Source organism: Brettanomyces bruxellensis, chromosome 2 (assembly GCF_011074885.1).
Source record: "Brettanomyces bruxellensis chromosome 2, complete sequence".
Classification (NCBI taxonomy): Eukaryota; Fungi; Ascomycota; class Pichiomycetes; order Pichiales; family Pichiaceae; genus Brettanomyces; species Brettanomyces bruxellensis.
The window spans coordinates 378750-398692 of NC_054683.1; the positions used below are offsets into that span (position 1 = coordinate 378750).

General features: G+C 41.5%; 9 protein-coding genes across 9 annotated transcripts; 5 read left to right on the forward strand and 4 right to left on the reverse strand.

The window, feature by feature from the left end:
• Nucleotides 1–1952: 1952 nt before the first annotated feature.
• BRETT_005318 (uncharacterized protein) lies at nt 1953–3497 on the forward strand (the record flags this gene model as incomplete). Its single annotated transcript, XM_041283798.1, has 1 exon — nt 1953–3497. One exon carries the CDS (start codon nt 1953–1955, stop codon nt 3495–3497), a length of 1545 nt encoding a protein of 514 aa, XP_041134750.1.
• A 327-nt stretch (nt 3498–3824) lies between these two features.
• Nucleotides 3825–7670, forward strand: BRETT_005319 (uncharacterized protein; the record flags this gene model as incomplete). Its single annotated transcript, XM_041283799.1, has 4 exons — nt 3825–3827; nt 3917–4298; nt 4377–4430; nt 5167–7670. The coding sequence occupies 4 exons, from the start codon at nt 3825–3827 to the stop codon at nt 7668–7670; spliced, it is 2943 nt and encodes a 980-aa protein (XP_041134751.1).
• A 998-nt stretch (nt 7671–8668) lies between these two features.
• BRETT_005320 (uncharacterized protein) lies at nt 8669–9325 on the reverse strand (the record flags this gene model as incomplete). The annotated part of the gene is made up of 1 exon (XM_041283800.1): nt 8669–9325. One exon carries the CDS (start codon nt 9323–9325, stop codon nt 8669–8671), a length of 657 nt encoding a protein of 218 aa, XP_041134752.1.
• A 328-nt stretch (nt 9326–9653) lies between these two features.
• On the reverse strand, nt 9654–10577 carry BRETT_005321 (uncharacterized protein; the record flags this gene model as incomplete). The annotated part of the gene is made up of 1 exon (XM_041283801.1): nt 9654–10577. The coding sequence occupies one exon, from the start codon at nt 10575–10577 to the stop codon at nt 9654–9656; it is 924 nt and encodes a 307-aa protein (XP_041134753.1).
• Nucleotides 10578–11146: 569 nt separating this feature from the next.
• On the reverse strand, nt 11147–13021 carry BRETT_005322 (uncharacterized protein; the record flags this gene model as incomplete). The annotated part of the gene is made up of 1 exon (XM_041283802.1): nt 11147–13021. The coding sequence occupies one exon, from the start codon at nt 13019–13021 to the stop codon at nt 11147–11149; it is 1875 nt and encodes a 624-aa protein (XP_041134754.1).
• Nucleotides 13022–13618: 597 nt separating this feature from the next.
• On the reverse strand, nt 13619–15268 carry BRETT_005323 (uncharacterized protein; the record flags this gene model as incomplete). The annotated part of the gene is made up of 1 exon (XM_041283803.1): nt 13619–15268. One exon carries the CDS (start codon nt 15266–15268, stop codon nt 13619–13621), a length of 1650 nt encoding a protein of 549 aa, XP_041134755.1.
• Nucleotides 15269–16226: 958 nt separating this feature from the next.
• On the forward strand, nt 16227–17201 carry XYL1 (NAD(P)H-dependent D-xylose reductase (XR); the record flags this gene model as incomplete). Its single annotated transcript, XM_041283804.1, has 1 exon — nt 16227–17201. One exon carries the CDS (start codon nt 16227–16229, stop codon nt 17199–17201), a length of 975 nt encoding a protein of 324 aa, XP_041134756.1.
• Nucleotides 17202–17497: 296 nt separating this feature from the next.
• Nucleotides 17498–18370, forward strand: BRETT_005325 (uncharacterized protein; the record flags this gene model as incomplete). Its single annotated transcript, XM_041283805.1, has 1 exon — nt 17498–18370. One exon carries the CDS (start codon nt 17498–17500, stop codon nt 18368–18370), a length of 873 nt encoding a protein of 290 aa, XP_041134757.1.
• Nucleotides 18371–18685: 315 nt separating this feature from the next.
• BRETT_005326 (uncharacterized protein) lies at nt 18686–19540 on the forward strand (the record flags this gene model as incomplete). The annotated part of the gene is made up of 1 exon (XM_041283806.1): nt 18686–19540. The coding sequence occupies one exon, from the start codon at nt 18686–18688 to the stop codon at nt 19538–19540; it is 855 nt and encodes a 284-aa protein (XP_041134758.1).
• Nucleotides 19541–19943: the final 403 nt, after the last annotated feature.

Sequence of the window (19943 nt, forward strand, 5' to 3'; positions counted from 1 at the left end):
GATAGTATTTCGATAAATATGTAGGAGTTTTGGAGATTATTTTGGATATTATTCTGGATATTATTCTTGGTATTATTTTGCATATTAATTTGTATTTTATTTTGAAGCTTCTTTTGTATAATATATATAACAGAAAGCCATTACAAGTATTAACAAAAAAAGTATCACTATTAGGAAAGCATGAGTCATGTATACATCTGCACAAACTATGCACTATTCAGGCAGCAATTACATAGACAAAGATCTGAATAGAAGTCTAATTCATTCCTGACAAACTCTGGCATGAATATCAATATTTATGCACTAATGTGTGAAATATTAGCAAAGAACCGCATAAAATCGTCATCAGAAAACGGAATCTGCCAATCAGGAATACACTTTAAGCAGATCTATCGTTTTATTTGATTTCATTCGTACGCTCCACGTATTATCTTATCAAATAGTGTGTTTAAAGTAGTTTATCGAGAGACAAAAGTAAACTTATTCGATAACCTGTTTAAAGCCACAAAGCTTGTAATATTTCGTACATATATAATTTCCATACCAGACTTTGGTGCTATTTATTACATATTTGGCAATTCAGTAAACTGAATGCTTGCAGAAGAGCAATTACGTGGATGGCATTTTGGCTATTAATTTGCGACGTATTTTGTTGTTGCTCTTTTGTTTTGGCTTATAAAATCTGTTTAAAACTGTTGTGGGATGTTTTATATGAGAAATACATAGCTTTATTGTCAAAAGATTTTGCTTATGCCATCTTATATGTTCATATGACGCATTTTGAATAAAAAATAAATATATATAACGTTTAAGGAGGAAGAATGATAGTTAGAAAAAACAGATTTGGCTTTAGTCCGCATTGGCTTGATCATTAATCAATGTACAAGATCTCTCCTTTTATACCTGCACTTAACTCAACTATTACAACTATGCTAAATTTGAATGATCTTTCTACAAGACTGAAATAATTACTCTGATTTTGTGACTTTTCTCTTTATATGTTACATGCACACTTCAGTAAAATGCACCACTCCCGAAGAAGTAAAAATGCTTTTTGATGCGTACTAGAAGACAGTAACTTTTTTCAAGCTCAAGCTTGTGTGTCCTAAATACTGATAGTGTTTATAAGTGTAAATTGCAGTTGAATATGTGCCAATTACAAGGAGTTTTGCGGTTTTGTAGTTCTCATAATTCTTTCCATTTCATGTTATCTGCGATAAGGATTTAAAGCATATTCCTTGGCAGTTACCATTTGTAATAAATACAATTGCACGATGTTCTTCTTCCTCTAAGTTTTATTTGACAACAACTAGTTAAAAGAATTTTATCTGAGCACATTAAGTTAAATTAGTATCATTTGTGCATCGAATTCAGTTTCATTCTATAAAATTAAAAATTGCCTAAATCGTAGCTGGAAAATTTATCGCCAATATTCTAACGGAAGACTTGAGTAATTTCGGCTTCTCTTTTAGCCCAGTACGATTAACGCTAATTATTTCTATCTTTTATTTTACTTTATTTATCTCCATTTTTTTATCGTACGCATTCATTACTATTTTTCTGGACATGTATGCACACCTAGCTCAATCGTGAACTTTACCGCATGTGGTATGGTAGTTATAAGTTAACAATATGTTGTATGTTAATTATATATAATTCAGCTATGACTCAATTCATTAACTCTTTTGTCCGTCCGGTTTAAGCATTGCAAAGACCAAATATTGGCGCTTAGATTCGCAAGCCTTGTCGCAGAAATAGAAAAGAAAACAATAGAATTTCGCGTTTAAGACAATTAACCGTTTTTTTTTGTCTTTTCTTTCTTCCTGATTTCCTACTATATAAGGACGGAAACTAAATCCTAATTAAACGATAATCTAATTCACATATCTTTCTTTACTTAGTCCCAGTAACTCTTATTCTTTCATTCAGTGTTTTCTTGCTTGTGAGTCAGGATGTCTCAAACTGCCACTTCCCAGGCTAGTGCTTTAACCGGCATGGTTGGATCAGCCGCTATCAGTCTTAATAATCTTGGTAAGGGTCCACTTTCTCCAGTTCCATCCCGCACTTATCAAGGCGTCCATGGCTCATCTACGGGATATCGTGATGGTGCAGGGGTGAGCCCACTGAAAAATGCTAAGAGTGAGTTTTCTACTGCCACATACAGAGCAAAGGAAACACAGAATCCGTTTCGGGAAAACAACTCCGGGTCCGATTCGGGTGATTTGAGCGAGCTCGAGGAGGATTATGACTACTCGATCGACAAGAAAAAGTGCTGGCTGGTCGTGTTCGGCTCATTTATGGGTCTTGTACCCACATGGGGCTTGGCAAACTCGATTGGTGTGCTCCAGACGCATATATTGGAAAATGAGCTTAAAGGAACGGATACCACGACAGTTTCGTGGATTTTCTCCATTTTCCTCTGCCTCAGTATGATTGCATCGATCTTCTCGGGCACGTACTTTGACCGAAACGGGTCCCGGCTCCCCATATTCGTCGGAACCTGTCTCGTTGTGGGTTCGATGTTTTCGGTGGCTAATTGTACAAAAACCTGGCAGTTTATCTTGGCTTTTGGTGTTTGTTTAGGTCTGGGCTGCGGGATTTTGGGTGCCCCATTAATAGGAGCCGTCCCCCACTATTTCCCAAGAAATCAGCGAGCTACAGCTTTGGCAGTTGCTGGAAATGGTGGTTGTTGTGGGGGCCTTCTAATTCCATTAATGCTTCGTACTTCGTACAGAACCATCGGCTATGCTTGGTCTATGAGAGCATTGGGTATTATCTCGCTCATCTGTCTCTCAACTGCGTTTTTCCTAGTCAAGGAAAGAGAGCTCGTGGAGAAAAAACCGATGTCTAGACTGCAAGTTGTAAAATTGTACCTCACATCGTCATTTGACTTGAATGCACTTTTCCACGACCGGAAATACTTGTTTAATGCCCTTGGATGCGTTTTTTCTGAGTCCACCATAGTTGTGGCTAGCGGTTACTACTCGTTCATATGTGTGAAATCCGGGTTTTCACAGAGTGAATCGTTCCTATTCGTCACTTTGATGAATGCATTTGCAATTCCAAGCAGATGGATTTCTGGAATTGTCGCCGATCGTTGGTTCGGGCCCTACAACGTCATAATTGTGCTTCTATGCATGACATCTGTTGTTGAATTCGTTATTTGGCTTCCTTTTAAGTCCAGCCCTGTGGCTATATACCTATTTTCCATCTTGTACGGAATTACTTATGGTGGTATTATGTCTCTTATTCCAAGTTGCTGTTCACAGGTTGTCAAGGCTGAGAAATTTGGTGCCCGGTATGCCACGCAATATGCAATATGTGGCGGTACCATTCTTGGTTTGATGTCTGCTGGTTCTGGAATCATTGGAAGTGGTCATAATGATGTCAGAAATTCAGCGTTTGTGGTTTATGTTGCATTAATGGGCTTGATAGGGGCTCTTTGCTACACAATAACGAGGACCATGTGTGTTGGATTCAGGCTAAAGAAGTTCTAATGGTTGTCATAACTGTATATGCAATAAATTTATTCTTTTCTAGTAGTTAATGGAGGTATTGTAGCCTATCTGAACAGTGCTGACTGATTGCCTTAATTTTTCATGCTAGCTCACTCACTCGCTTACATTTTATGTTATTTTTTTTTTTTCTTGCAATTACTTTTTTAATTCTGGCTGGCCACAACTTGGCGAGGGCGTAACATAAAAACTACAATGCTCTGTCTAAATACTTGAACCGTAAGATATATCAGATTGGTATCTTTAAACAATTCACAGGATAAAATAGACAGAATAAAACAAGCATATTAGTTTTTTGCACACTATAAAATGGTATGTGTTTGCCCTCTTCGTGCTGTGGTGTGTTTATAAGCACATGGTTATGATCAATTTTACTAACTGTGATATTTTTTTGACTACAGTCTTTAAGAATCGTCCCCAGCGAAGACAGACCAACAGATGCCAAGAACACGAACTTCGGCCCAGCGGCACCATCTGCACCAGGTTTAATTGACACACTGAGAACAGGAAAGCCACCCATTTCAATCAGTTCAAAGGTTAATGACATACATCCACTAGAGAACAGGCTTAAAAACTGGGATGCCACACAGAGGCAGACGCAACTTGAGACCTACAGAAGGTTGTTTGGTGCTGCTGCTCCAATTAAAAGAGAGCTCGAACTTGACATAGTGAAAAAGACCGATTTTAGGCCTGAGATACTTGGAAACGGTGCAATCCCAAGTCCAGGACAGGATATTCTGCTCAATAAGGAGACCACTGTGGAGTGGGAGGATATATATGGAGGTAAGTTTGATCAATGATGCATTTTATTATTCAAGATTGCCCGGTATACTAACATTTATGATTTTTTTTTCTGTTTAGACTTCGATGACTCAAGACCCACGGATTTCCACACCGAGATGGAGAAGCAGATGGGTATCTGAAGAGTGTGCTGTATGTATAACATTGAATAAAGGGCCGGATGGCCAGTAAATGCGACTTTGCAATTAAATTGATGTAGGGGTGAATATGTATTGTAGGGTCGATCGACGCGATGGTACCTGGTTTTTTCTGCCGGCGTGCGTCGATTTAGCACGTATAACACAACTCACACGATATTGTTACAGCCATTATTATTTTCGCAGTTTTGTTCTTGTTTTTTTTTTCTCCCCTTTTCCCCTTGTCCGACATTTTTTTTCACAAGATTTTTCGCTTCGCGTTGTATATAAATATGAAGGGTATTTATCCCTCAGCCAAACGAAGCATATTCATTGAAGGTACAAGAAATTTGCAAAGTTGAAGCCAGCACTAACACTTGAGCAATTAAGAGTTACAGCTTTACGATACGCGATCAATCAGTATAGAGTGATTTTTACACTTAGACGCATTTGTTAAACGAATTCATTATGACTACTTTACAAGAAAAGCTTTCTGGCACAGGTGAAAGGACTAATTGGTAAGTTAGAGAAAAGGAGAGCTGGGAGGGAGAAAAGGAAAGCTGGGAGGGAGAGAATGGAAGGCAAGAGGTGAACAGGATTGCATGATATGGGTTTCGTTTTGAGTGTCTGTTGATACATGCATGGTTTCGGATTGCCCCTAGCTTTATTTCATGTTACAATCTTTTGCGTGTCATACTAACAATTGCATCACTTATTGATTAGGCCACCATTAGATGCACCACGGCAACCAGCAGATGAGGAGTACAGGAACAGGAGAAAGCTGACGCTGCAGGAGCTCTTCACAGTGTACAGTTCGATGGCTGAAGGACACAAGTTTGCTCCTCCGAGGGACAAGGCTAACTTCTTGTCCCCGGAGCCGCAGACGCCGCTCCACGTGGAGGTACTCGCGCGGCAGGAGCAGCAGCGGCAATCTGCCGACGCCCTTGCGTCGAAATTGGCCGGGCTGGCTCTGAGGGGCCGGCCGGAGGCCGATCCTGGGGCCGGGTTGCCCCAAGAGGCTCCACGGGGGTCGCCGGACTCACAGGGGCCACAGGGGGAGCCGCAGGTCCTACCAGGCCCACCTGGGATTGGGCTGCAGCAGGCTCAGGTGCAGCCGCAGCAGCATCCCCAGTTTTTGGAGCCCTCGCAGATCCAATGGTACTACTTGGATCCACAGGGGACTCAACAGGGCCCATTCGACGGCCTCACGATGCAGCAATGGTACACGCAAAAGTACTTGGCACCGGATTTGCGAATCAGGAGGGACGGGCAGACTGAGTACAAGCCGTTGGGCGATTTCGTGTCGTTCATAGGCGAGTACCAGTTCCCATTCTCGGTGCCGTTGCTGCCGATCCAGAGGCGGCCAGCGGCAGGGCCGCAGTTTGGCGCGTCTTTGGGTGCAAGGGCATCGTCCACGAGTAGCCTCGGGGCCCAGAACACCCCGAGAAGTCGACCCGGCACGCCGCTCTCGGGTTCGGCCGGGTTCTCTGCGTTTGGCGGGAATCCTGGTTGGGCCGTGGGCACCAGTGGCTCATTTTTGGGCTCTGGGCTGCAGGGCTCGCTTGGCGGGTCGCTGGCGTTGGGCGGTGGGCTGTACGGGCAGCCGGCGTATCTGCCGGGAGGTCTGCAGGGGGGCCTGCATGATGGCCTCTTTGCCGGGCAGGAGGGCGAGAGTGTAGAGCGGGCAATTGTTCGGGCGGAGCAGGCCGCTGGGGATGAGAAGGAGGAGAAAAAGGAGAAAAATAGGGATGAGAAGAGTGTCAATGTTCAGGATAAGGAGGAAGAAAATGACGAGACGAATGTGAAGAATGTGAAGAATGAAAAGAGTGAAAAGAATGTGAAGAATGAAATTAATGAAAGGAACGAAAAGAATGTGAAGAGTGAAATTAATGAAAGGAACGAAAAGAATGTGAAGAGTGAAATTAATGAAAGGAACGAAAAGAATGTGAAGAGTGAAGTGAAGAAGGAAGCAAAGAATGAAAAGAACGGAAAGAACGGAAAGAACGGAGAGAACGGAAAGAACGAAAAGATTGTGAAGAACGAAAAGAATGAAATAAATAACGCCATCAAACCAGAGATTAAAGAAAAGCCACAGAAACCTACAAACATCCACAAGCAGCACGTGTCACATGTGGTCAAAACGACAGAGAGCGAAAAGCACATCGACCGCACAAGCAAGACGGTTATTGCCCCATGGGCTAAAGTGACGCAGAAGAAAGTGTCGCCGGCTTTTGATCTGGAGCAAATCCAAAAGGAAGAGAAAGAAAAAAGCAAAAGAGAGGCAGAGCACAGAAGAGTGCTTGAGCAGGCAGAAAGAAAAGTGAGAGAATCATCAAATGGAGATGACGAGGACAACTCGTTTGATGCAGCAGGCTCAGTTTCGCTTCCTGCCACTGCCACCTGGGGAAATGATACTGGGGCAGGCTCGCTGGACCAGCAGCCGGCAGATATAGCCAGCTGGGCGGAGATCGAGCGGGAGGAGATGGCGAAAGTGGAGAGGGAGAAAAAAGCCCTGAGCGCAGTGAAAAAAATGCAGCCTGTAAAATTCACCCCGGCCGATTTGAGCTCCGGTGGCTCCTGGACAGTTGTCACGAGCCGCAAGCAGAAATCAGGGGCCAAAAACTCGGCCAACGAGATGGTGTCGAGGTCCGGCGTGCACTCGTACGCGAAGAAATCGACCTCCACGCTCTCGCCCGATGTTCTGCGGTCGGTTTCCGCGGGCAAGCCCGGTGTGGGTGCCACCGGGGTCTCTGCCGCATGGACCACGGTGTCCCGGCAGTCGCGTGCGGGCTCCAGGTCTGGCTCTACCGGGGCTCCCCGTGTGGGCTCCACGCCGGGTGCGCGGTCCGCCACCAGGCTCACTCCCCAGGGCCCACCTGGCGGGGCCGCCTCCGAGTACTCTCAGGCCAGGCAGTTCTTAGCCTGGTGTCGGGCAAAGTTCGCCGGCCTCTACAGCACCGTTAACAAGGAAGATGTCTTGTCCATCATGCTGCAACTACCTGCCGGCTCCGAGTCGACCGAAATTATTGCCGATACCATTTATTCGAATTCATCTACCATGGATGGCCGCAGGTTTGCAAGCGAGTTCAACGCTCGCAGATCCAAGGTCGAGGCCTTGTTCAACAAGCAGGGCTATGATTTCGACTGGCAGCAGCTTTTGAAATCCTCTGGATCGTCCAATGCCGGCGATGGCTGGGATGCCGCTTTTACCAAGGTGACTAGAAGAAGAAGGCACTGAAGTATTTGGGAGAAGAAGTCACTGATGTATTTTGGGAGACGTTCTAGAAGAAAGCACTGATGTATATTGAGAAATACTCTAGAAGAAGACACTGATGTACTTTTAGAAATGCTCTAGAAGAAGACACTGATGTACTCTTTGAAATGCTCTAGATAGATGTGGAATAGAATGTTTTGGATAGAATGGGATGTGTATGCTTATACCTAAAGTAGAGTGTAAATATGTAAGGATTAAGATGATGGAAGTACTTACTTTACGCTTAAGGTATCACGTAAATACTTAAATGTCGAAGAACGGTAGATTAAGCGCATGCTTTACGCTTAAGAAGCAGGCTTTCGGTTGAATTATGCATTAGGCATCAGTAATGAGATTGAAGTGTTTTAAAGGTGGCAGATACATCAAAGTGCTTTAACAGCAAAGAAAACATGTCGGACTAGTTAAAGTGTTTTTTTATGATATGGTTTCACGTAGAAGATCGCTTATTTAGTCTAATAGTTGAATGTAAACTAAGGCTTGCAAATGGGTTGACATGATTTAAAGGCAGATGTTTGATAGAATTCAAAAGATAATGATGGTTGAAAGTTTACGGTGGCTTTAGAAAGGCTTCAAAATGTAATATAACATATAATTTTTCATTGACTACAATACCCACTACACTATCGTAGATGTAATACTAAATCAAGATTATGCAAAGAAAAAATGAAACCAAAAAGTTCATAAGTTAACAGTAGGAAATGCACACTTAACCTATAGTCCTAATTGGTCTTTCTTGGGTGAAGATTAAGTAATATTGTCTTTCTCACAAGTCACTCATAAAATAGCCAAAGCTATTTCTCTTTTCACCATACATTCCGAGAGTATAAATCAGAATGCCAACCCAATGAACAAAGTAAGCTACGCAATAAAGCTTAAAATGCACACCTACTGTTTCTATAGCAAACATAACCACTCAAATGTACAAAATATTCAAGAAGCAACAATAAGTTATGTCTTTCTCCTCATTTATTTATTCCAATATTAATCTCTTCCACTGTCCATTCCTTACCCAATTTCTCCTCTCTTGACTTAATTGCATTCAATCTTCTCCTCAATGCTTCATTCATCGTTGTTTCTTGGCAGACAGGGAAAAGTTGTTGGGACCAACCCTTCTTGTACGATTCTGCCTCCATTGCAACCTCGCTCAACTCAACTTCAATCAGCTTCTTCTGTATTTTCATCCTTTCGTGATCTTCGTCCCCAATATAGCCTTTCAGATAAAGTATATTCATGTATGGTTCACATTCCTTCAACTTAAACAGTCTTCTAACAGCCTCTGCACCCCTGCGAATCAATGCTGTCTTTAGTAGCTTCTCATTCACCTTTGGTTCCTCTTGTGCTTTGAGTTGGAGATACATTTCCTTTGGTCTATTTTCTCCAAATAAGGAACTCATCGATCTCAACTTGTTCACCTTCCTCTTTCTGTAAAAGCTCGAGAAAGTTGCCAATAAAACTAGCAACGTTATTATGTATGTGACAGGTGTGTATATCGACACATTTGATTGAATATTCTCTGTGCTTGTGCCGTTTGTTGTGCTGTTTGTGAAGTTTCCTTCTCCTGAAGTAAAGTTTCCTTCTTCGTATGCGAAGTTTGAGCTATTAAACGATGTGTCCGACATATTCACCACAATCTCAAAATCAGTCGTAAATCCTTAACTTTCGAAAGTATTTGTGTGTCTTTCCACTGACTTTTCTATAGCAATTGTCTACACCTATTTCTAATTGATCCTGTATTTGTATACACTCTGGTCTTTTTTAACGCTTTGGCTATTTTTTTTTTTTTCTCTCCGTATTTTTTTATTCGCACTTTCTGAAATTTCAACAAAAACGACGCGAATTTTTCACTACATCGTCTATACGATATCTCATACATTAATGTACATTAGGATGTTTATAGAGGTAAGTGTAAAACTGTGAAGCCATGATTTCGCTTATTGATTGCTTTCCTCAATCCCTCTTTCTCCTCCCTCTACCCAACTTGCTGGTCCTCTCAGCTATAAATTCGGCCTTCTTTTCCAAGTCTAAATATTCCCCTAGTAACTTAAGCTTGCCGTAATTGGACAAACTCTCTCTTATTTTCGCCTCAACGAGATCAGAATGCTTCATTAAAAATGACTTCAACTTGTACCGGCCATTCGAATGAATCTGTGAGAGATTTTGGTACACAAACAAGATGGGTGATTGCGGAATTGGTGTTGTTAGACAACTTGTTGGGTGAAGTTTCAAACTAACAACCTTGCACTCGGCATTTCCAGATATCTTGGATGGATCAAAGCCCTTCGGGAAAGGCATAATCGACCGGTTATTCGTAGTTGTACCCTCCACAAAAACAAAGTTTGCTGCTTTTCCGTTTGAATCGACTGTTTTACAAACACTGTTAGAATCTGCAGAAATGCAAGGATGACTAACAGCAAATATAGACGCATCAAACGGTCCACCCACTTTGAAAAGATTCCCATGGCTATCAACCGAATAAAACTCCGCCCTTCTAGAGTTTGAAATAAGGTATAAAATCCATGGATCAAGTGGCGATGAGAAGTTAACAAGCACAGTATCTTTTTCCTGAGGTCTGCATGCATCGATTGCTTTTTTGTTTGATTTCCGAACTCCATCTGCAAGATATTCCACAGATGAAATGTTGAAGAATGTGTAAATGTACCATCGCACAAGAACCTTAAAGAGTGCAGCTGGAAAGATGATCGATGAAAGTGTAAGGATCAAAGATGAGATAAGAAAGAATGGTAGCTTTATAATAAAAGTAGCTGGCTTTAATATGTATGTTTTAAACGCATTGTCCGCATCCGGGGCAGAAATTGGCATGAATGGGGATATTCCCGTTCCCTTGTCCCTATATGTTGTAAATTTCTCCATGATGTTCTTGGTATTTATTTAATTTGAAAGAAATAAATGGATACTTGCGACAAGGCAGTGGATAAGGAAGCAGATATGGAGGTGTACATTCTCGAATTAAAAAAAAAAAAAAAAAAAAAAAAAAAATTAGAATGTGATGTACGTACCGCTGACTTTCACAAATTCCAGCTTATATTATCCGTTACCTAGAAATTAAACTATACACAACGGATAATTTCATAGAAGCTACGTGTGTTGTTTGATAACAGAAATTGGGAATTTGCAATAAAGCCATTTAATTACTGCCTCCAACAATAATATATCCGCCGCACGTACATGTTGCTTAAATGTGGTCTTTCCAAAAGTTACCTAATTGTTTATCCACAACTTCAGCATTATGTATAAGTCGTGTAGTGTAATATTTTCAACACCCAGCATGAAGATTTTGTCATCTCTCAATGAGTCCACATCTCCCTCTTGTGTCCCTTCTCCAAAAATCCACCTTTCCATTACAACTCTGCACCTATCACATCTATATGACTTGTCAATCCACTAACTGGTGTTTGCAGTCTCGTTTTTTGCTTTCGGCCTTATTTTTTCGTTTTTGAATCATTCTTTACCGATGACGCACTTGTATTTGATGATTTTGCCGAATCTGGAGTTGCAGATAATGGCTGTAACGACTGTTCGGATCGAAGTTTGGCAGTAGCAGATCCTAAAGCACTTCCTAGTAAACCTGGTGGAAAGCCAGTGTTACTGAGGCCAGGTGGGCCACCCATGCCATTAAAACCTGGATTATTGTATGGAGAAGGCTGCTGGGAACCCATAGGGAATCCCGGTGGTGCATTCTGCATAAAGTAAGACCAATCACAAAGTCCATCTAGAGATCCAGCACCACTTAAAGTACTGGGACCATTCAAAATGCTGTTTCCTGGAATTTGTGTGCTTGCTGCCAATTTCATGCTGGCAACCTGCTCTTCTTGCTTCTTCTGTGACTCAACCAACCCCTTGATCATCGCTTTTAGCTCCTTGATCTCTCCAAGGTCCTTTTCTATTTTATCCATCTTTTCCTTCTGCTTGTCTTTGTCCAGTCTTGCCAACAAATCGTCCATTTTCTTGATCTGCTCCTCATGCTGCTGCGTAATCGTCGTCTTCTCAAGTCTTGTCAACGTCTCGTTTATCTTACTTAACTTCTTTTCCTGCACTGTTGTCTGTTTTTCCACAGTCGTGTTCAGCTTAGAGTTTTTCTCTAGTAGTGTCTTTGCCAATGTGGAAACCGAAATACCGACGGAGTCTGTAGTCGTCTGATTTGACTCCACCACTTTCCTAACCTTTTCTACTGCATCTTTTGTGCCTTTAATATCGCTCTTGATATTACGCTCGAGTAAATCTCTTAGTGCCTTGTTCTCGGTTCTCGTCAACTTTCCAAGTGCTTCTATATTGGATTTTGTCTCTGCTTTTGTGAATTTCTCCATTAACTCCTTCATGCCTTTAAACTCCTCCTTAACAACCTTCCCAAGGGCTTCCTTCCCCTTTTTATCTTCCATCTTCCACCTATCTAAAGCGGAAAACCAAACTACGATTTCATCCGTCCACTTCTTCGTCTCCTGCAAGAATTTGGTAAGGAGTTCCGCCGTCTGAGCTGTTAAACCCTTGTTACTCTTCAAGCATTCTTCAAGTTTTCTGTACTCTAACAGGAGATTTTGAGCGTTTTCTTCTGCGTTCGAAATTTGGTTCGTAAGCTCTGTATTCTTACCATTTTGATCTTCAATTCTGGGGTGTGGAACTGCAATGATCTGTTTGTTCTTATTTTCTTCTTCCTCGATCTTTTGCTTATTCTGTCGCGATATCTTCTCATCTAATTTCGACATACGCTCACCAAGAGTTTTTACCATCTTCTCATTTAACTTCAACATACGCTCATCAAGAGTTCTTATCATCTTCTCATCTAACTTCGACATACGTTCATTAAGAGCTTTTGCCATCTTCTCCTGCTTCTTTTCCATGGCAGAAATTCTGTCGTTCAGCTTCTTGCTCTCCCGCTTGCTTGCTGTCTCCAACACAGAAACCCTCTTGTCCATCTCCGCCTCACGTTTTTCCATCTTTGTGGTCAAAGATGCAATCATTTTTTCAGTTGTTTCCTTCTGCTTCCGGCTCTCTTCTTCATACCACGAGTGTGTTTCATTTTGCTCCACTATCAAACTATCCAAACCTTCCTGTGTGCAGTTATAACTTTGCTGTAGCATCTTAATTTGTTCTGCCTCCTGGTTTATCACCTTACTGCATTCCTTTAGTTGGTTTCCGTGCGTATCACATATTTCATGCAAATAGTCCACCATATTGCCCATAGCCTCGTCCATGTTAGCTGGAAGTGGCAATATTGGAATTTCTCCATTTGCCATCCGGGTAAACTGGTCCATAAACGAGTTGTCCTGCCCATTATTTCGGTTATTATGAGGTGGCATTTCTTTTCAGTTTGTTAATATTAAGCCAACTTCAACCTGCACGTAATTAATGATTTACTGTACACGAGACGAAAATCTTGTTCGATTAAGTCTTTTTCGTTGTTTCTGGTGTTTTGTGTCTAATATATCAGCGCTTTAATAGCTCTCCTTGTTCATGCGAGTCCAGGTAAGTATACCTTTTCTTTTCGCTTTCTCCCTCTTATTCTCATCCTTCTCTCGCTTATTTTACATCTCCAACAAAATTCAATTTTCAATCTCCCGAGGGAGGGAAAAAAAATTTCTGAGAATCCGCATTGGGAACAATTGGAGATGAGTGCAACTTTCAAGCGCCTAAAAATCCCGGAACTTTATGCCGAATACGTCGCACAAGAAGTAACAAACTGCCTGTGAATATACAGACGCATAATACATAAATACTACTGAAATATGGAATCCACTGCAATAATAAATTCATTGCATTAAAATTATTTATCAACCTGTAAGGACTTCTAAGTATTGTTCAAGCATTGCATTAAGCACTCATCCAAATTCAAAATATATATTTTCATTTTTCAATCTCTTTCCAAAAACTCTCTGCCTAAAATGTTTCTTTTCCAATCATGCTGTTTCACGGAAGGGCACACGCAAAGACTGACTTATTTCTGGATAGTAGTTTGTCATCTTGACGAAATAAGCATGATAATCCTGGTCGAATTTTTCGGGTTGAATACATAGTGCAATCAGGAATGTTATGAATCCGGAGTTAATTGTGTTGAGAGTAATAGAGGTGATGAAGTATGCCAAGAGGATCTGAAGGACAAAGCCTGCGATCATAAACTCAGGTGCAACGTCTGTGTACTTTTGGAATGCATATATGAGGGTCATAAACACGGAGGAGCTCAAAATACAGTTGAGAATAGCGTAGAAGCTTAATGTGGCACCAATAAGACAGTCGTTGATCAAAATGAACATACCCTTGTACTTGAAGATCTCAAAAGTGTCTTTGGCTGACTTTAGGTAGTCTTCTCCGTAAAGAGCAAGATACGAATATGCATATTGGTTGAACCACTTAATCCAATATTCAGCCTCGGAGAAGAAGAAGTCAAACAACAAAAGAAGAGTGCTCAAGCAGCAGTAAACAAGACTGTTCATTCCATCATCATCATTGTCGTCATCCGATCTTCCCATTCTTCTCTCATCTAATTTTGCCCTGAGAAGGTTTAAAATCTGCCGGACAACCTTGATAAGCGACACGATAAGTGATCCAAAGCAAATACTGCCAAAGCAATATGTGATACCTCTTTTAAATGCACTAAGTGCAGGATGGAGAGGTTTAAGCGCCGACTTTTCAAAGAAATACCATGATCCGTACACACCACTCGTTGTGACATGCACGAGATTCTTGATAACCTCAAAAGCATAGTAGCCAACAAACATTATGAAAAGGTAAACGGCCCACGAAAGATTGGAAACTGAGGATTGGTCGTTGTTTCCATCACTAACAGAGAAGGTACTGTTGTCAACAGCCATTCTGTCGCTCAATATAATTGCAGACATAGCAAGGTAGATAATTCCGAACAATCCAGATGTGAGGGCACCAAGAAATGAGATCAAAATGGTGGATGGATGCAGTCTCATCACAGAAATGACAATTTTCAACATTAATGAAGTGAAGCTGAGCTTTGAATAGTTTTGGTAGATGAACATCAACGAAAACCCACCAAATGCAAGCATTAAAAGTCCACCCATCTGAGATCCAGTGGCTAGAAGTGCAAATCCTGCACTAAACAAGGTAAATGGAATTAGGAAATAGCCCAAAAACACAAAAAACATCGGGAAGCCGTATGCAATCAGAAGAGAAAGCATCGAACATAATATTGGCACACCAATTGTAGCTAGTATAAGCAGTAGTAAATCCCTGTTGTTCCTCCTGGATGTTTTTGAAAGGCTCTGGATGTCGCCTTGTGTGAAAATAGTGCGGAATGTGGCAGAAAAGGACTCTCCAGAATTTCTCAATGTAAGGTCTCTAAAACAGTAAAATGTGAGCAATGCAAAGGCAGCCAAGACGAATATAAAGACTACTGTAAACGCCTTATCGTTGTATTTAGGCGATTCAATCTTGAACGACTCCTCAAACGAGTTTGAATCGGTTGGAATTTTGGGCTTTTCAAAGTCATAATCTGGTGTGTAATCTGGAGGAAGATCAGCTCCATCCCCATCTTCGGGTAATCTTACAGATCTATATGCCGGAGGTTGGTCTGTGGGCATTTTTTGTATGAATTGATATGTTTTCTTGAAAACTAAAGTTGTTTTTACAGGGGTTTTAAAGAATAGATTAGTTGTTGTTACGGTAATGTATTCAAGATAAGCTTATTAGCGATAAGCAGGGCCCAAAAACAAAAACAAAAAAAAAAAAGGCAAACTAATAAATTCGAATTCCTGGCTATGCGTTTTATGAGGCCAGCGAGGCTTTCACAAAAAAGGTCTCATTCAATGTATGGTGTAAGGATGCTGATCAGACACCGTGTGATTATGTGTAACGAGCTTTTAAGAGATGTACTGGGTCTATTGTCATAATTACTCGAATAAATGTCAATTAATTGACTACCTATGCTTCGCAGCCATGGTTGCTAAGCTACAAAAAATTGGACAAGTTACCGAAGCCACCATATTGTGTATTTGGAGTTTCTGCTTCAAATATGGAGTAATTTGAGAATGATAAATGGATTATAAATTCCGTTGATGGCCAATATTGCAATGATGATTTCTTATACTCCATGTCATCAGCCATCTGGGCAATATTTCAACGTCCCAATGGTACTGCTTTCTCTGTAGTGAGGTCGACTCTGATATTAAAAGCAATAATTTTAATATATTTGACAGCATTACTACACACGCCCCCACAATAATTCATGCTAGTAACAATTGCAATTGCATCAATCGGGCTTATTTCCCCAAACAAGGTGAGTGGAGTTGCTAATTCCGACTAAAAAAAATATCGTACGAGTAGAAAACGTTGTCTAAAGATAGGCGTGGACAATAGGAATAGAAGTTGGTGGAAATTTTCGTGTGATATAATTATGCGGCGTGCATGCCCTCGGGAGTCCGTTGATTATTTAAGCGGGGAAGTTTCCACTTTTTTATTACTCTTTATTTCCAGTGTTTGTTTTGATTTAAAGCATAGATCAATTAAGAGCGTGTTGTATCTACAGGTAATTATAGAAAAATGACAAAGCTTGTTACACTTAACAACGGAATTAAAATCCCCCAGATTGGATTTGGATGCTGGAAAGTGCCAAACGAAATTTGTGCCGATCAGATTTATCAGGCTATAAAATCTGGTTACAGGCTTTTTGATGGAGCTACAGATTACGGAAATGAGAAGGAGGTTGGTCAGGGGATCAAAAGGGCCATCACAGATGGAATTGTCAAAAGAGAGGATCTCACTATTGTGTCGAAGCTTTGGAACTCATATCATTCGCCAAAGAATGTGAAACTTGTTGTAAAGAAGATTCTTGGTGATTTGGGCTTGGACTATTTGGATGTGCTCTACATGCATTTCCCAATTGCTCAAAAATTCGTTGAAATCGACCAGAAGTATCCACCAGGTTTTTATTGTGGAGAACAAGGCTGGGATTTTGAAGACGTTCCAATATCAGTCACATGGAGTGCGATGGAGGATTTAGTGCATGCTGGATTAGTTAAATCGATTGGAATTTCGAACTTCACGGGTGCATTGATCCAGGATCTTCTCAGGGGCTGCCGGATTAGGCCTCAATTACTCCAAATTGAGCACCATCCATACCTCGTTCAGAAGAATTTGATTAAGTGGGTCCAGGCACAGGGAATAGTTGTGGTTGCCTATTCATCTTTTGGTCCGCAGTCGTTTATTGAGCTTAACAGTAAGACAGCCCAGGACACTCCACCTCTTTTCACCCATCCAACCATTAAAAAGATTGCTGCTGCACATAGTGCTTCGACTGCACAAATTCTTCTAAGATGGGCAACGCAGAATGACATTTGCATTATCCCAAAGTCTTCCAAGAAGGAACGGCTTCTGGAAAATCTGCAATCGGACTCCTTTGACTTGACGGATGAGGAATTGGCGGAAATAGACCATTTGGACCAGAATTTGAGATTCAACGATCCTTGGGATTGGGTTCAGGGAGATATCAAGAAGAAAATTCCAACTTTCCTATGATATAGGTCTTTCCTGGCTGCATTTACATGCTTTTTTATTATGGTACGGTTTTCTTTTATTTACTTAAATTGAATAAGTTTTTACGGATGCTCTTCGACTAAGTAGTAAATTGATTGCGCTTTTTTTTCCTCTATGGAGCGAAAATAGGTTTTTTAATTTAAGCGTACGGGAAAGAAAGTGAGGACGAAATTTCCAGATCTTATCGTTCTTCATTTTCCTTTTCTTGTTTTTCGTTTCATTTATTGCTTCCCGACTATCATATTTTTTCCTTCCCTCCCTAATTCATGTCCCCCATCATGACTGCAATTGCCAAGAATATCAAGGTGGCCCTCCTCCAGTTTTATGCCGGTGCAAATAAGGCCGAAAACATCAAGAAAGCCACAGACTTTGCCACAAAAGCTCTAAAGCAACATCCAGATTTGGACCTTTTAGTTCTTCCCGAGTGCTTCAACTCTCCATATGCCGTCGACCAGTTCAGGAAGTACTCCGAGTCGATTCCGGACGGCGAGACAACTAAGGCATTGTCGCAGTTTGCCAAAGAACATGGCGTTAATGTTATCGGAGGCTCATTTCCAGAGCTAGGAGATGACGGAAATGTGTACAACACGTCGCTTTCATTCGACAAAACGGGCAAAATCGTTGCCAAGCATCGTAAGGTGCATCTCTTTGACATAGATATACCGGGAAAGATGACATTTAAGGAGTCCAGCTCACTCCATTCGGGAAATAAAGCCACCGTTTTCGATTTGCCTGGTTTGGGCAGGTTTGGCTTGGCTATTTGCTACGATATCCGGTTCCCAGAACTAGCTATGATTGCATCGAGGTCTGGTGCAGGGATTATGTGCTATCCAGGAGCATTTAATACTGTAACCGGTCCTCGTTTTTGGACTAAGTTTGGTGTTGCAAGAGCCATCGATAACCAGGCTTACGTCATCCTCTGCTCACCTGCCAGAAACCCTAACGGTGGTTATCAGGCATATGGCCATTCCATGGTGGTTGATCCAAATGGTGATGTTGTTGTTGAGGCCGGCCATAATGAGCAAATTGTTTATGCTGAGCTTGATCCTTCAGTTGAAAAAGATGCCAGAACTGCCATTCCTCTATCAACCCAGCGGAGATTCGATATATACCACGATGTTTCCGTGGATGCAAAGAAGGGTGCTTTGTGATTTTCTTCTTTCTGCCTAGTTTTTTTTGTATATTTATAGGATGCTAGTCATCCCTGGTAATGCAGATATAGTAGTACACTTACTTAGAAGTGTTGTAGCTTACGTAACGCCCCTATATCCGCCTCGGGGTTTTTGCCTGATGGAGCAGTTTCCGTTGTTTTTTTCATTTTTTTTTCAGAGTTCGTCTTGGTATTATTAGACCAAGTCCGTCGGATATAAATTGCACCGGCTTTGTGTCTTTTTCACCTAAGAAAATGAAACTTTTTTGACACCTTCTGCCAGAAATCAAGAGTGAAATAACTGGAAATCAGCAGCATGGCATTCGGCGCTCTTTTTTCCAGGTTATTCTCTTGTACAACCAAGGCAGATAGCACTTCTCTTTCGGGAAAGTACAAGTTTGTGCATTGTCCGAAACCGGTAAAAGACACCGGTTGCACGTACTGTGAGATTCCGCAGTTTCCAATTTCGCATCAGATCGATCATAAGAGGAAACTGCGAAATAGCACAGTTGCCCTTTATAAACATGTATTGCTTCTAAGCGGATTTCCAGATCATCAAAGTTGGCCGAGGAGGTTTGAGTTGAGTCCCGGACATGTGATATCGGATTTAACGACTCTCAAAAGGAAGTTCACAGACAGATACCACCCATCTCTAGTGAGTATGACGTCACTCCAAGAGGAGAGCATGATTCCCGGGTTTGATTTTGCTCATTCCGCATTGCTTGGTTTATATCCCGACGGTTTGGCGGTTGAGGTTCCGACCCGTCGGTTGCAAGAGTTTGTGATTGCTTATCTTGCCGGAGAGCCGGTTGATCCGGCGGAAAAGGAGCGGCAGGAGGAACTTAGGTCCAGTTTTCAGAGTCTTGAGTTGAAGAAAGACTGCATTCTTATGTGTGGACACGCGAAGCGAGATATCAGATGTGGAACCATAGGTCCGTTAGTCATGGCTGAGTTCAAGAAGGCGTTTGAGATGAATCGAATACCTGAAGAAAGCGCGACATTAGGTTATATATCACATGTTGGTGGCCACGCTTTTGCGGGCAATGTTTTGGTGTTTAAGAAGAATGGTGATGTAATATGGTACGGAAGAGTTGAGCCGAAGCATGTCCAGGGAATAGTGGAGAAAACTGTTTTGGGGAGTGAGATAATTGAGGAGTTATATAGGGGGTAGGCATTGATGTGTTTTGCAGCATTTACAGTACTATTGTTTCAATGTATTTATTGCTTGCGAGAGTTTTATTTAAGGTATTTAATACAAGTCATGTTTTATTGCAGAGATAATGTACTGAATACATGTGCGTGTGATTTGTTTTCGGGTGTTGGTTGAGTTGATGCGGGTTGTTGGATCAGCGTGGGATGCATGAATTATTCTGAGCTAACGTGTTACTTGGAGTAGAGAAGGGGTGTATGTAGTTCCATTACGGGCTTAGTTGTACAGAATGTACCGTACTTGCGGACAAAGAATCGAACCACATCATGTGTCAATTGGCTCAGAGAGCATCGCATACCTCAGCGAATTCAACTACAATAAAGCTCAAACAATACATTGCATTAAAGTATTCATCTATGGCAAA